This window comes from Physeter macrocephalus, chromosome 14 (assembly GCF_002837175.3).
Source record: "Physeter macrocephalus isolate SW-GA chromosome 14, ASM283717v5, whole genome shotgun sequence".
Classification (NCBI taxonomy): domain Eukaryota; kingdom Metazoa; phylum Chordata; class Mammalia; order Artiodactyla; family Physeteridae; genus Physeter; species Physeter macrocephalus.
Window position 1 is genome coordinate 12,881,249 of NC_041227.1, and position 14,145 is coordinate 12,895,393.

Here is a 14,145-nt window from a genome sequence, read left to right on the forward strand (position 1 = left end):
CCTTGTTGAAGTTTTGAACCAAATGAGAAATAAAATTAAGGAGTCAGCAGATGGAAGCCAAAATAGTACTTTGAGGAATCTGATAAAGGCCCCGTTTGAGGATCTGGCTTCCTTCTGAGGGCATTTGGGCTTCCTGATGCTAAACTCCAGAGTCAGACAGACTTCTCACTGAGCCAAGCCCCCCTTGAACTAGCAGTGCCTGAGGGTAGATCACTCCCCACAGGAAGGCAACGGAAGGATTGGGTTACGTGTGTCCAATCTGTCCCACCAAACTCACCAGACACATATGCTAAGGGTCAGTAAACTGCAGCCCACAAGCCAGATCCGGCCCTCCGCCTGCCTTTATAAATAAAGTTTTATTGAAACACAGTCACACCCATTTGTCTATGGATTGTCTATGACTGTTTCCCACAACAGCAGAGTTGAATAGTTGCAATAGAGGCTGTCTGGCCTATGAAGCCTAAAATATTTACTCTCCGGGCCTTTACAGGAAAGGTTTGCTGCCCCTGCTGTGTCAGTCTTCCCCAAGGCAGAACAGGAGAGAAGGGAAGAGGCTAGGCGTGTTATCAGAGTAGAGCTCCCTACCTATGGAAAGAAGCATCAGAAGTGGGGAGTAAGGTTATTGAGGTTTGGTAGATCTTGTTTCCTGGACTGTGCTTGGTCTCCAGGGGCCTTCTCAGCTCTCACAGTGTGGTTCTTTTACTGATGGGAAGGAGATGCTGAGGGCCAGGTGGGGTTACTTAAATCAGGGTTTTTCTCAACTCCAGGGTATTGACATTTTGTGCCAGATGATTCTCTGTAGTGGAGGCTGTCCTGAGCTCTGTCAAATGCTTAGCGTTCTCCCGGGCCTCTGCCCGCTAGATGCACCTTCTTCCCCAAGTTGTGACAAACCTAAAATGTCTACAGACACTGCCAGGTGTCTAAGGGGCAAAACTGTCCCTGGCTGAGAGCCACTGCTTTACGGGGGCGGATGGAGCAAGTGTCTGTGCCATGTTCTAGAGAAAAAGGCTCAAGCCTTCAGCTTACCTGATGCTTTTATGCTGCCTCTTACCTCCAGCCGGAATCTCCATCCTTGATGCCCCAGCACCCAGCCAGGACATGCAGTTGCTGTTGAGTTGGGCACCCATCACCTGATTATGTTTCACTCTGTAAATATTGGATGTTACCCAGGACTCAGAGCCAGGGCAGCTGGTTTCCCAGCTCCGCTGCTGCCCAGGGCTCCTTTCCGTTTATTTTTGCACTGTCCTACCATGTGAAGGGAGGCTCCACCCTGGGCCTTCCCCCGAGGCTGCTGGGGGTCTTCTCTTCCTATTTCCACCTCCTCCTCGCGCCCACATCCTTCTAGGAAGCAGTTCACCAGCTCCTCCGTCAGGAGCACTCACTTCCTGGTCGTATGTGCCAGGGGAGGGTTTCATGGAAATGCTTGCCTTTGCCTAGAGCCTGGGACATTCTGGAATCTGACTGCTTGGGGTCTGAGGGGGTCTTCCTACCCCTGGGCGGCGCCAGCCATCTGCCAGGTCTCCAGGAAAACCCCATAGAGGGCTCCGGCTCCATGGCAGCCTCTGCTGGCCCAAGCCTCTCTTCTCTGGACCAACAGGTCTCAAGCAGCCCTTCATGCTTTCTAGAAGGTTCTAAGTGGAAGGGCCCCTCTTACCTCTGCCGGCATCATAGCAACCCTGGCCCACTCCTCCTTCCTCTATGCATGTTCACCTCCCCTGTCTGTCTCTTCTCATCGTGGGCTCTGAATTGACACCCACCAGACCCTCACTTTTTGCCAGGAATGGTGCTAAGGAACGGTGCTAAGCACTCTGCTTGCGGGATCTCTTCCAATCCCTTCCATAGCCCCGCTCTCTCGGCAGTGGTTCTCTGAGTGTCTCGGAGCCCCAGTGTCCTCATCTGGAAGAGAGGGCTGGCCTAGCGCCTCTGTCTCTAGAAAAACTCTCACAGATTTTTCCATTGCTAAAAAATGGCTTTATAGGTTATAATTATTAAAAATCACGCTTGCTCATTGAGGAGAAAAAAAAGAACAAAAAAATATCGCAAAGATCTTGTGTTGCCTCACCACCCACAGAAAGTTCGGGGGTGTATCCCCGTCCAGATGAATTAGGGTGATTCTTTTTTTAAGTAAGCTTTGCTGGTGGCGTGAAGCACGCCTGCAGAGACGTGCAGTTTAGCTGCTCTAAATGCCCAGCTCCGTGGAGTTTCACCAACCGAACCACCCGTGTTCCAGCAAGAAATGGAGCAAGACCATCATCACCCGAGAAGTCCCGTGCCCCTTCCATCCCCCTTTCCCCCACGTCCAGCAATAACCACGGCTTTTCTTCTCGAAACCATAGATTCCTTTTGCCAGTTTCTGAACTTCATGTAAATGGGATCATACAGTGATACTTTTATATCTGCTTTATTTCTCTTAACACTGTTTGGTTGTTGTGATGCGTTCGTGTTAGTGAACTTGGCACTAGTCCTTTCCTTCTTATTTCTGTGTCATATTCGGGTATACAAAAATGCGGTGTATTTCTCCATTCTTGTGTGGATGGACATCTGTTTCGTTTCTAGTTATTTGCTATTGTGAATCGTGCTGCTATGAGCCTGTCCTGCCTGTGACTTTTGGGGAACCTAGGGATGCATTTCTTCTGAGTAAATACCCAGGATGCAAATCACTGGGTCAGAAGATGTGAGACTACGGTCAAGTTTAGCAGACGCTGCCGAACGGTTTTCCACCGTGCCTGGATCGGTCTGCACGTCCACCGGCAGCGTGTGAGAGCTCCAGATGCCCCATGCGCCCACCAACAATCGGTCTTGGTCTATTTTTTTTAAACGTTAGCCCTTCTAGGCGCCATGTAGTAGAGAGAATCCAAGGGGGTCCGTAAACTTGAGTGGGAAAAAATGATGCTCTGGTTTTCACTGACCTACAACTGACACTTGGCATTTGCTTCAGTTCTGAATGTAGGCCCCTAACCACGGTGCATCGGCAGAATCTATACCGTTGTCATCGTAGAAATCGCCGATGTTTCAGTATTCCGTTGCGGTTGCTGTAGGTGTCGCGAAATCAAATATTCTCACTCATCGCTTCTTTGAAATGATCATCCCTTGCAAGGTCTTGCGTTTAATCTTCGTTTTTTTTGAGGACGCGTTACTGTGTGGCAAATTCTCCTAATATTTTGATAACTGTATTTCAAAATAATTGATTTTCTCTGTAATCTTATGTATTTTATTTTCTGCACGTGAACACATTTGAGAAGGGGGTCGTAGGCTGCAAATGCCTGCCAAAGGGCTCCGTGGCTCAGAGGGCAGTGCTGTCGCCAGGCTCTGGGCCTGCCATGGTTTAGAAACTGCTGTCGGCTGACGGACAGAGAAGGCTTTTGCTCTCTGTGTGCTCATGTGGCCTCCCGGTCCTTCTCCCCTCCAGCTTTCTTTGGGAAGTACCTTAATGAATACAACGGCTCCTACGTACCGCCTGGCTGGAAGGAGTGGGTCGGCCTCCTTAAAAACTCCCGCTTTTATAACTACACACTGTGTCGGAACGGAGTGAAGGAGAAGCACGGCTTTGACTACTCCAAGGTGAGTCCCCCTTCCTGGCTGGGAGAGGCGGTGGGGCTCGGCCCTGGCGACCACGACACGGGAGCCCGACTACCTGGGCTCAGATGGCGACACTTAACTTACATGTGTGACCTTGAGCAGCTTACTTACATCCTCTGCTTCAGTTTTCCCATTTCTCAAATGATAGTCTCTGTTTCTAAGAGTATTGTTTTATTTTTTCATTTTTTTACATTGAAGTATAGTTGATTTACCATATTGTGTTAGTTTCAGGGGTACAGCAAAGTGATTCAGTTATATTTTTCCAGATTACTTTCCATTATAGGTTATTTCAAGATATGGAATATAACTCCCTGTGCTGTGCAGTAAATCCTTGTTGTTTTATGTGTAGTGTTTGTTAATCCCGTACCCCTCATTTATCCCTCCCCCATCCCTTTCCCCTTTGGTAACCATAAGCTTGTTTTCCTGTGTCTGTGAGTCTGTTTCTGTTTTGTATTAGATTCATTTGTTTTATTTTTAGATTCCACATATAAGTGATATCACATATTTGTCTCTCTCTGACTTACTTCACTAAGTGTAATGCTAGGTTTATCTCTGTTGCTATAGATGGCAGTGTAAGAGTGTTGGGTTTTTTCAGCTGAGATACATTTGACATATAACATTGTGTAAGCTTGACACGTACAACGTGCTTATTCGATACGTGTGTATAGCGCAGTGGGATTGCCGTTGTCATGTTAGCTAAACCTTTATCACGTTGCATAATCTTTTCCTTTCTGTGGTGAGAATAATTAAGACCTAGTCTCTCTTAGCAAGTCTGATGTTTATAATACAGTACTGTTGCCTGGAATCACTATGCTGTGCATTAGATCTCCAGGACTTACTTATTTACTAGTTGTAAGTTTGTCCCCTTAAACAACATCTCCCCACTTCTCCCACCCCCCGCCCCTGGTAACACCCATTCGACTTTCTGTTTTTATGAGTTCAGCTCTTATGGATTCCATATACGAGTGATATCACACAGTATTTGTCTTTCTCTGACTTACATCACTTAGCATAATGTCCTCAAAGTATGTCCATGTTGATGCAAATGGCAGGATTTCCTTCTTTCTCAGGACGGAATAATGCTGCACTGTGTGTGTGTGTGTGTGTGTGTGTGTGTGTGTGTGTGTGTGTGTGGTGTGTATATACACCACATCTTCTTTATCCATTCATCACTGAGGACACTTAGGCTGTTTACATATCCGGGCTTCTGAGACTGCAATAAACATGAGAGTGCAGATCTCCCTGCAAGATCCAGTTTTCATTTCCTTTGAATAAATACCCAGAAGTGGAATCCCTAGATCCTAGGGTAGTTCTATTTTTAACTTTTTGAGGAACCTCCATGCTGTTTTCTGTAGTAGCTGCATCAATTTACATTCTACCAACAGTGCACAGGGTTTCCCTTTTCTCCACATCCTCACCAACACTTGTTATCTCTTGTCTTCTTGATGCTCACCATTCTAACACGTGCCAGGTGATATGAGGGTATTATTTTATAACATTTTGCCAAAGCAGAACTTTCTTACAGCAAGTGTGCATATAGAGTGTACAGTTCAATGAATTTTCAAAAACTGAGCAGAGGGCTTCCCTGGTGGCGCAGTGGTTGAGAGTCTGCCTGCCGATGCAGGGGACGCGGGTTCGTGCCCCGGTCTGGGAAGATCCCACATGCCGCGGAGCGGCTGGGCCCGTGAGCCATGGCCGCTGGGCCTGCACGTCCGGAGCCTGTGCTCCGCAACGGGAGAGGCCACAGCAGTGAGAGGCCCGCGTACCACAAAAAAAAAAAAAAAAAAAAAAAAAAATCTGGAGACTAACAAATATTCCTGCCCCAACTAACTCTTCAGAATCAGCTCCGGCATCCCACCGCAGCAGATACATTATTTCTCTGGTCTGTCAAATCCACCTCTTTCTCTTCCCCATTCCCAGTGCCACTAGCCCTGGGCCTGACTTACTGTCGTAACCAGGGTTCTCTAATGACGATTCCTTGGGGGCTCCCTCTCGTTGTCTCTAAAAAGCCACACAAGGCTCCTAGGCAGAAGTCACCAGGGGACAGGCAGTCATGCAAACAGGAGAGCAGGCCGGGAGTAGGTGAGACAGTACGGAGTGGTGGGGACCGTGGAGGACTTAGCTGTCTGAAACGGGGCAGCAAACTCTCGGATCAGGCCTGTCTGTCCCACGTAGCATCGTGGGCCCGAGATGGCCAGGTTTTCTGATTTTTCAACAGAAGCCACAAATTTGTATATTTTTTTCCTGTGAAGTCTGATTTTTAAGTATTGGCAGCTAATTCAGACATTTCTAAAATACTGCATGAATCAGGGTCACCTGAGGGCCAGACCTGACCCATGGATTTGCAGCCCATTGTATTGTTCTGCTGCCCATTTTCCTCCAGGGGGCTGTGCAGTGGACTGGGGGTTCAAAGCCCGACTCTGAACATATTATGTGCTGTTGAATATGCTACCTATTCCTAAGAGCCTCAATTCCCAAATCTGGAAAATGGGCACATCCTAGCTTCTTAGTAAGGCGCATTTCTATTTACTGAGCACCTACTGTGGTCCAGGCACTATGCTGGCTGTTTTATGTACAATATATCTAATCTTCACAACAACCATATCAAGTGAGTGGACTAGTGGGAGTTGATTACATTAGTCATTTATTCCCTCAACAAGTATTTATTAAGAGCCTACTATGTGCCAGGTGCTGGGTATCCAAGGGTGAACAAAAACAGACCCAGGTACCGTCCTCATGGAGTTTGTGGTCTAGCGGTGGAGGTGTGTTATAAACTGTGAAGTGATGGCACCTGTATTAAAGTCAGAACACCACACACGCACACACACGCACGCACGCACGCACATCAGCCCTATCTCCTATTTTGTCATCCCCAGTATGAGCCATTTCAACCAGACCAGCCTTGTCGGTTATTACAACCATCTCAAAACCTTTACTAGTGCTTCCCTGCCCTGAATTAATCCAAGTTTTGTCTGTCTTCTCTTCCATGAAGCGTTTCTGGATTACTCTAAACTATAGGAGTTATCCTTTTTTGAATCAGACTGGCCTCTTTCAGTTGTTTGTGAGCAGAAATGAACAAAAACTCAAATCAAAATGGCTTGATTGAAGAGGAAACATATTAGCCTTTTTAACTGATCCAGCAGTAATGGCATCAGACATGGCTGGATTAGGCAGTGGTTTCTCACTCCTTTATATTCTGTCTTCTTCTCTTCGACCTCATCCACAGACTGTATGTCTGTCTCTCTTCTCCTGGTACCAATATGGCCATCCTTGCATCCTCTCAGTTTCCTGCCCAGCTGCAAGCATGGGTGTCTCCTTCCCAGGATTCCTAGCTCGTTTCATTGGCTCTGGATCAGTCACATGTCTGTCCCTGAACCAACCAGTGTGGCCAGGGGAATGCAGTGTTCTGATGGGCTGTAAATCACATGCTCCACTTCTGATCCAGAGGAGGGGCTAGCGGGAGCCCTAACATTAAGCTCAACCCTGGAACATCAGCTGAGAATAGAGCCCCAAATAAAAATGGAGAGTTTCCACTGGAAGGAGGCTGACTAGTTGCTCAACAGCCAAAACACACCCTATCCCACTCCCCTGCTGGGAACACCAGCACATTTGGGGAGCCTTCCCACCTTTGACAGGTAATCACCACCCACGTGTCCCCTTCCTGAGTATAAGTCTGATCGGTCCAGGCCCCAAGTGGCAGACACCACACGTGACATCACCTGGGCAGTGCCCTCTCCCTGACCCGTGTCTCACTCTGCACATAGTAGGCCTGCCTTCAGGACCTCCCGAGTGAATTGATTCCAAAGTCCTGGTTGGGGAGGATTTAGCAACTCTGCTGGACTCCTTGGAAATACAAAGCACAGTCTCTCAGTGCAGAACACACCTTTTCTCTCCTCCCAGCCTCAGTGCAGGCAGATTCTCCAAATACCCAGAAAAATCCACTCCCTCTTTTTTAAAATTCCTCACCATGTCCATGCCTGGCCTCAGCACAGCCCAATAATGAAGTTATGCAGGGATACTCCATCCCCTTGGCGCTGAGGATGGGACATGCAGTGGCTGCTTTGTCACCCCATTTCCTACCATCCATACATCTCGGCCTGTGAATGAGAGGAGCCCTTGTGACAAAGGTGGGAGAATTCCTGGAGCCCCAGTTACCAGAGGCCTGGAAACGGAGGGATGGGGGGCCCTGTGGGGTCAGAGCTGGCTCAGGTCCAGAGCTCAGCTCCCAAGGGTAGCGGTGGGCCGAGCGCCGGGAGGGAACAGGAGTGAGCTTGGAGTTTCCAGCTGAAGCAGAGCTGGGGAGCGGGAGCCCCACACTCTGGGAGGCCCAGTGACTCTGTCAGGTCAGAGCATCATGCTGACACTGACCTTGGGGGCCTCGGCGGGAAGCCCAAGTAGGGAGGAAGTGGCAGCCCTTCCGAAGAGCCCCTCAAAAGGCCCTCTGAGGACTCTGTCCCACATCGCTAATCCCAAAGGTAGGCAGATGCCACCAAAGGGGGGTCCTCATGGCAGAGTGGAAAGAGAGGCAGTGATGACGAGAAAACCGGGTCGGGAGATGGAGGAGGGTCCAGGTGAGTCGGGGGCGGGGCTCTGCAGAAATGGCAGTCACCAGAAACCTGAGTGCACCCACCCCTCAGCTCAGCATATGCACTTCTCTCTCTCTCTGTTCTGGAGAAGGCTTCCTTGTGTGCAGAGGGGGTATCGCCAAGCTGTTGGCTGCAACTTTGTCATGGAAAGAAATCAACCAAGAAAGCCCACTAATGCGGGAAGTGACTGAATGACCATGGAGGAGTCTGGAAAAAGACAAGGGGGATCTGTGCCTAAAGCCATCAGAAAAGCTTAGGACGTAAGGCTGAGTGGGAAAAGCAAGTTTCAGGACTCCTTCAGGTCCCTAGTCAGATGTTACCCTCCTAGACCACCCTGTATTCAGGGTAACCCCCCCCCGACCCCCCCATCACCACTGATGTCCCAGACCTATATACACCATGGATTCATGTGTTCATTGTCCTCTCATTCGAATACAAGGCTCATGAAGACAGGAATGTGCGTTAGTCTTGTTCACTGCTGTGTGTTGGTTGAATGAATGAATGTACACAGTGTGATAGAATTAATGTAAAAAGATGCATAAAGCAATATACTCTAGCATATGTAATAACACATCAGGAAAGACACTTCTTTCTCAGTAGAGGACAAAAGAGGCCAAGATTGGGAGTGGGGATGAGAGGAGATCAAAGGGAACTTCAGCTTTGTTTGTACTGTTTTAGTTTCCACAAGGAAAATGCAGGCGTTGTGATTCCTGAGGAATGATGGCTAACACTCCTTTAGAGGGTATCACGCACCAGATACCGCTGGAATCGTTGTACACGGATTAACCCATGCATTTCTCACCAGAGCCTATGAGGTGTCTGCTGTTACTATTTCCAATCACCAGATGAGGAAACTGAGGCCCAGAGAGGCTAAGTAACCAGGCCACACAGCTAGTAAGGGGTTCGTTCAGGATTCGAACCCAGGCCATCTGGCTTCAAAATCCATTTTCTAAACTACAGCCCATGGGCCAGCCTGCCAACTGTTTTGCTACAACCCTTGAGCTTAGAATGGTTTTTACATTTCTATGTAGCTGAAAAAAATCAAAAGAACAGCGATTTTCATGACAAGTGAAAATTACATGAAATTCAAACTTTAGTGTGCGTGGATAAAGTTTTACTGCAGCCAGACGTGCCCATTCATTTATGCATTTGCTGCTTTTGAGCTTTAATGGTAGTAATGAGTGATTGTAACTAAGACTTCTGGCCTGCAAAGCCTCAAATATTTATCATCTGGCCTTTTACAGAAAAGGTTTGTTGAGACCTGCTGTAAACCACCATCTACTCCTCCCATTAATATTTTTGTTTGTGGGGGAAAAAAAAAAAAAAGAGAAACCAGACAAAAAACCGCACAGGCCTGAGTTCTAGCTCTGAATAAATTGCTTATTAGTTTTGTGGCCTCAGTTTCCCCATCTGTAAAATGGGCATGGTGTCCACTTCGCAATGTTGCTATGAAGATCAGTCGAGCAAATACCTGATAACAGGAAGAGCCAGTGTCCATCGTGGGTTCCTTCAGTACCAGCCTCCTTGTTAAATGCTTTATTCACTTAGCAAGTCCATGTCAAGTGCTCATGTCACCATCTGAAGAAGGGACTGTTATCGGGCCCATTTTCGAGATGCAGAAACTGAGGTGCAGAAAGGCATTATTTGCCCACAGCTAACAGGTGATAAAGCTGGAACTTGAACCCAGTGTTTCTGACTCCAGAGCCCTCACCCTTCGTAAAACGATTGCTCCTTAGAGATGTGAATCTCTTTTAAACACAAACTGCTGTAGAAGCTTCCGAAGGTGAGGGATCATCCTCGTGATTGGGAATGAAAGTTGGACAAACCTGCTGCCCAGGGAAGCCAAGGGCTCGGGAAAGGAGACCCTCTGTCACGCAGGGTTGACTTGCCAAGTGAAGAAAATACGAAGAGGTGGGCTTGGGAGCTGCCACCTGAGGCCGAGACAACCTCCCCTCCTTGCGCCCTTCCCCACCCAGCCTTCCACCAGCTGTCTGAGAGTAAAGCCACAGGTTTCCTGGCACAGCCCCAAAGCCACCCAGTGGTGCTCGGGTGGGGCTTCCCAAGCAGACAACTTAGTCCTGGGAGCCAGGGGACTCTGATCTGGGGAGATGTCCTGTGACATAAAGGGTGAACTGGCTTATCTCACCCAAGTTCAAACAAGAGGCAGAGAAACTCGGGCTTCCATGGGGCAAAGTGTGAGCAACTCCCACCAGCACGGAAGACACGTTTCTCCCCACACCCGGACCCAGACAGAAAGAGGGGCTTCCTGTCAGCCACGCCCCCCTCTTGTTCTTACAGTCTCTGTCCCCCGCCTCCACCCCTCCCCAGCCCCCCTGCTTCCTTCTCCCCTCTCTTAACGGCAGAGCTTTTCCGCGCCCTGCACGGGACTGTACCCTGGGGACAGGGACCCGTGGCCACACACCCACCCTTAACAGGGAGCCCAGCACCCCGGGAATAGGCACCCAACATCTAAGTGAGCTCAGAAATCATGGCTTCAGCAACAGAAACAGTGGCAAAGGCCGAGCCTGGGAAGGAGGCAGGGAGACTCGCAAGCCCAGCTGTCACTGGGGTCCCCAGTCCCCGGGAGCGCCCCACGCGCTCCCCTCTTCCTTCCCGAGAAATCCTACTGGTAAATGACTGCTTGAGGAAGACAGCCCAGAGCCACAGGCTAGCAGTCGCCTCGGATGCACTGCGGTTCCTCTTGGCTAACTGAGCAAATTGTCGAAGAAGGTGAGCATGGAGGGGGAGGTGGGGATACCCCCTCCTGGGTGTCCGGCAGGGTGTCCTTGTCCCTGGCTGTCTGCCAGCAGTGGTTGCGAAACTCAGCAGGAGCGAAGTCCCCAGGACCCTGGCATCACCGCCGCCCCGCACAGGTGTGGCCAGGAGTACGGAGGCGGGGAGGGGAGATCGAGCTCCCGAATACCCAGGTGTGCCCTCCTCGCCTGGGAGGTGGAGTGCGCCTGGCCCAGAGCCAAAGGGAGGCAGGGGGTGACTTCCTCGTGGTCTGTCGGCCAGTCTCCAGCTTCTAGAAAGTTCACCTTTTGACCTGCATCATCCTCCCACCTGTCTCCCCCTTTCTGTGAATAACTCTGAATTTCTGACTGATCCCAGGCACCCCAGACTCAACCTGTTCAAGGCTGAACTCTGCATTTCCACGCTCGCCCCAACATTCTCCTGGACCCCCGTCTCTGCACCCTTCACCTAAACCAGAAACCAGGGACGGGGGGGCCTGACCGCCCCCGTTCAAGCACCCCACACATCCAGTCAGTGGACACAACCTATCTGGGGGGTCCGCTCCCAGCCGTCACTGGGCAGTACCGCCACCACCCCGGCCCCGGCCCCTCGGTCCTCCCTCTGAGCCTGGACTCAGCTCGCCTACTGGGACCAAGGGCTGCTTCTCACTGGCCAGCCCAGGCTCATGCCCACCCGCAGAGTCAGGATGGTGTGGTCCCCTCCAGTCCACATAGGTGGATGGGGGTGCAGGCACCAGTGTCAGATGTCATTGTAGACGCCCAAATGCAGCCAGAGGGGACCAGCAAAGGCTTAGCGTAGAAGTGGCTGTGAGGAGGACCAGGAAAGATAGGACACCCGTGGACGTGCAGAAAATCTGCCCCGCCCCCGAGACGGCGTAAGGTTCACTGACTCCTGCCGAGAGCTGGCTGCGTGCAGGGCACCGTGTCATGAGCTTTAATCTCTCAGCACTTGAAGCCCTCTCACACCAGCCCTGAGGGGCAGACGCAGTAATCACCCCACACGCTTCCAAATGTACAAGGTCACAGAGACTGTCGGAGCCCCTCCATCACCCTTCCAGCTCATTCCTGTACCGCTGCCCCCTCCCAGGGAGGTCCTGAGGTGGCCGCTTATTCCCGCACATGCATTTATTCTTTTATTCCATATGCAGACATCTCAAACAATATAAAATATTGTTTTGTGTTTTTAGACGTTATATCAATAGTATCATATCGTACATAGCCCTCTACATATCAGGTCTGTGAGATATATCCATGTTGATGCGTGCGTGTAGCTCTAGTTTATTCTTTTTCACTGCTCTATCATTGCATTGTCCTGGTGATGGATAGTATTGGTGGCTTTTAAAAAAAAAACATGTTTAATCACAGCCAATCAAGCACATATATGGTTCTAAAAGCGAATAGTGAAAATGGGTTTATTATGAAGAACAGCAGCTCTCTCCCCACCCCTCCCCACCCAGGGTCCCAACCCCTCCTTTTCACCTAAGAGAGCTTTGCACCATTTTTAGATCCACTACTAGTTACAGGATATTTCTAACACCTTTAGATCATGTTCCACAGCTATAGCAGCAGCTCTTTGATTTATGTCACATAGAATATTATTTTTAGGTAATAGGTTCTACTGGACCCCCTTATAAAGCCTTTTTCACTCCCCAAAATTATTCATAAAAAGTATTCAAGGAAAAGTATATAAAGTAGCAAGTGACTTTCTCCCCGCTCTCCCCTTATCCTGGTCCGCAGTTAGCACTTTGGTATCTGTCCTGGATTGTCCCTTGGTGCTCAAAAGCATATGAAGGTAGGGGTTTGGTTTCTCCTCTCTACCCTGCCTCCTATTCTCTCCCACAAAAAAAAAAAAATAGAATCTTCCAGAGTTTGACTCTGTAGTTTGCTCTTTCCCTTAGTGTATCTTGGACAACTTTCTACCTCAGTAACTACAGACCTACTTCCCTTTTAATGTCTGCACAGCACTGCACAGTATGAAAGCAGTGCAATTCATTAATCATCTTCCCATTACTGGTCACTGTGATGCAGTGACTGTCCTTGTGCACATAGACATAGAGCACAAATGTCCCTGGAGGCATGTACCTCTAGAGGCACAGGTACACCTGGAGTATGTATGTATTTGGTACAGTTCACTTCAGGGTGGAAGCTGTAGCCACTTCTTCACCTTTCTCTTTTCTCTAAAATAATATCTCTTTTTGAAAGTTATCATCTTGAACAGAGCTGCTTCTGGAGAAGCAGAAGGTAAATTTTTAAGAACTCATTACCTTCAAAAGAAATCAGCAGCTAAAGATTTACCAAATTCAGGAAGAGTTTAGGCAACTCTCAGCTTCTTAGCTGAGCTTTTAAAGCCCTCGTTTCCTGTCCATCACATTTCCTCCCACTCTTCTCTCCTCCTGCCCAGTATCTAAGTGGGTCTCACTTTTCTGGAGACACTACTGCATGCCTGTGTTTGTGCTGCTCCTTTGATTGTCCCGGCATTGTACCTGATGATTGCTCACCCTCTTTCTATTCCTCAAACACAAGGCAAGTTCATTCCTGGCTCAGAGGCCGTGCATTTTCTGTTCCCTCTGCCTGGAACACTTCCTCTAGATCAGTGATTCTCACTCCTGGCTGCACATTGGAATCTCCTGGTGAGCTTTTAAAAAGTCCAGTACCCAGACTGAACCACAGACCAATTAAACCAGAATCTCTGGAAGAGAGCCCAGCCATGAGTAAAGCTCCCCTGAGGATTCCAGCAAGCAGCTGAAAGTGAACTCCAGTGATATAACAATAGATCTTCCCATGCCCAGCTCCTCATCACTCAGGTCTCAGCTCAAATGTCACCTCCTCAGAGAGGCCCTCCCTGATTGCCCCAGCTAAAGTATTCCTCCCACCCCAGCTCCCAGTTACTCTTTTTTTTTTTTTCCAGTACACGGGCCTGTCACGGCTGTGGCCTCTCCCGTTGCGGAGCACAGGCTCCGGACGCGCAGGCCCAGCGGCCATGGCCCACGGGCCCAGCCGCTCCGCGGCATGTGGGATCCTCCCAGACCGGGGCACGAACCCACGTCCCCTGCCTCGGCAGGCGGGCTCTCAACCACTGCGCCACCAGGGAAGGCCCCCAGTTACTCTGTCACATTTTGTCTTATTTCCTTCTTCTGTCACACCTCGTCACTATCTTGGCTCTTCGTTTATATGTTTGTCTGCTCCCGCCCCCAGTACAGACCCTCCAGGATTGCAGGGATGTATCC

General features: G+C 49.4%; 1 protein-coding gene across 3 annotated transcripts in view; it reads left to right on the forward strand.

The window, feature by feature from the left end:
* SULF2 (sulfatase 2) overlaps positions 1-14,145 on the forward strand; it is a 145,739-nt gene that overhangs the window by 90,417 nt on the left and 41,177 nt on the right. For all 3 annotated transcript variants that reach the window (XM_007106845.4, XM_055090930.1, XM_024128632.2), the window contains exon 4: positions 3,410-3,561. In XM_007106845.4, coding sequence (XP_007106907.1) covers positions 3,410-3,561 — 152 coding nt within the window. The remainder of the gene's footprint in view (positions 1-3,409; positions 3,562-14,145) is intronic.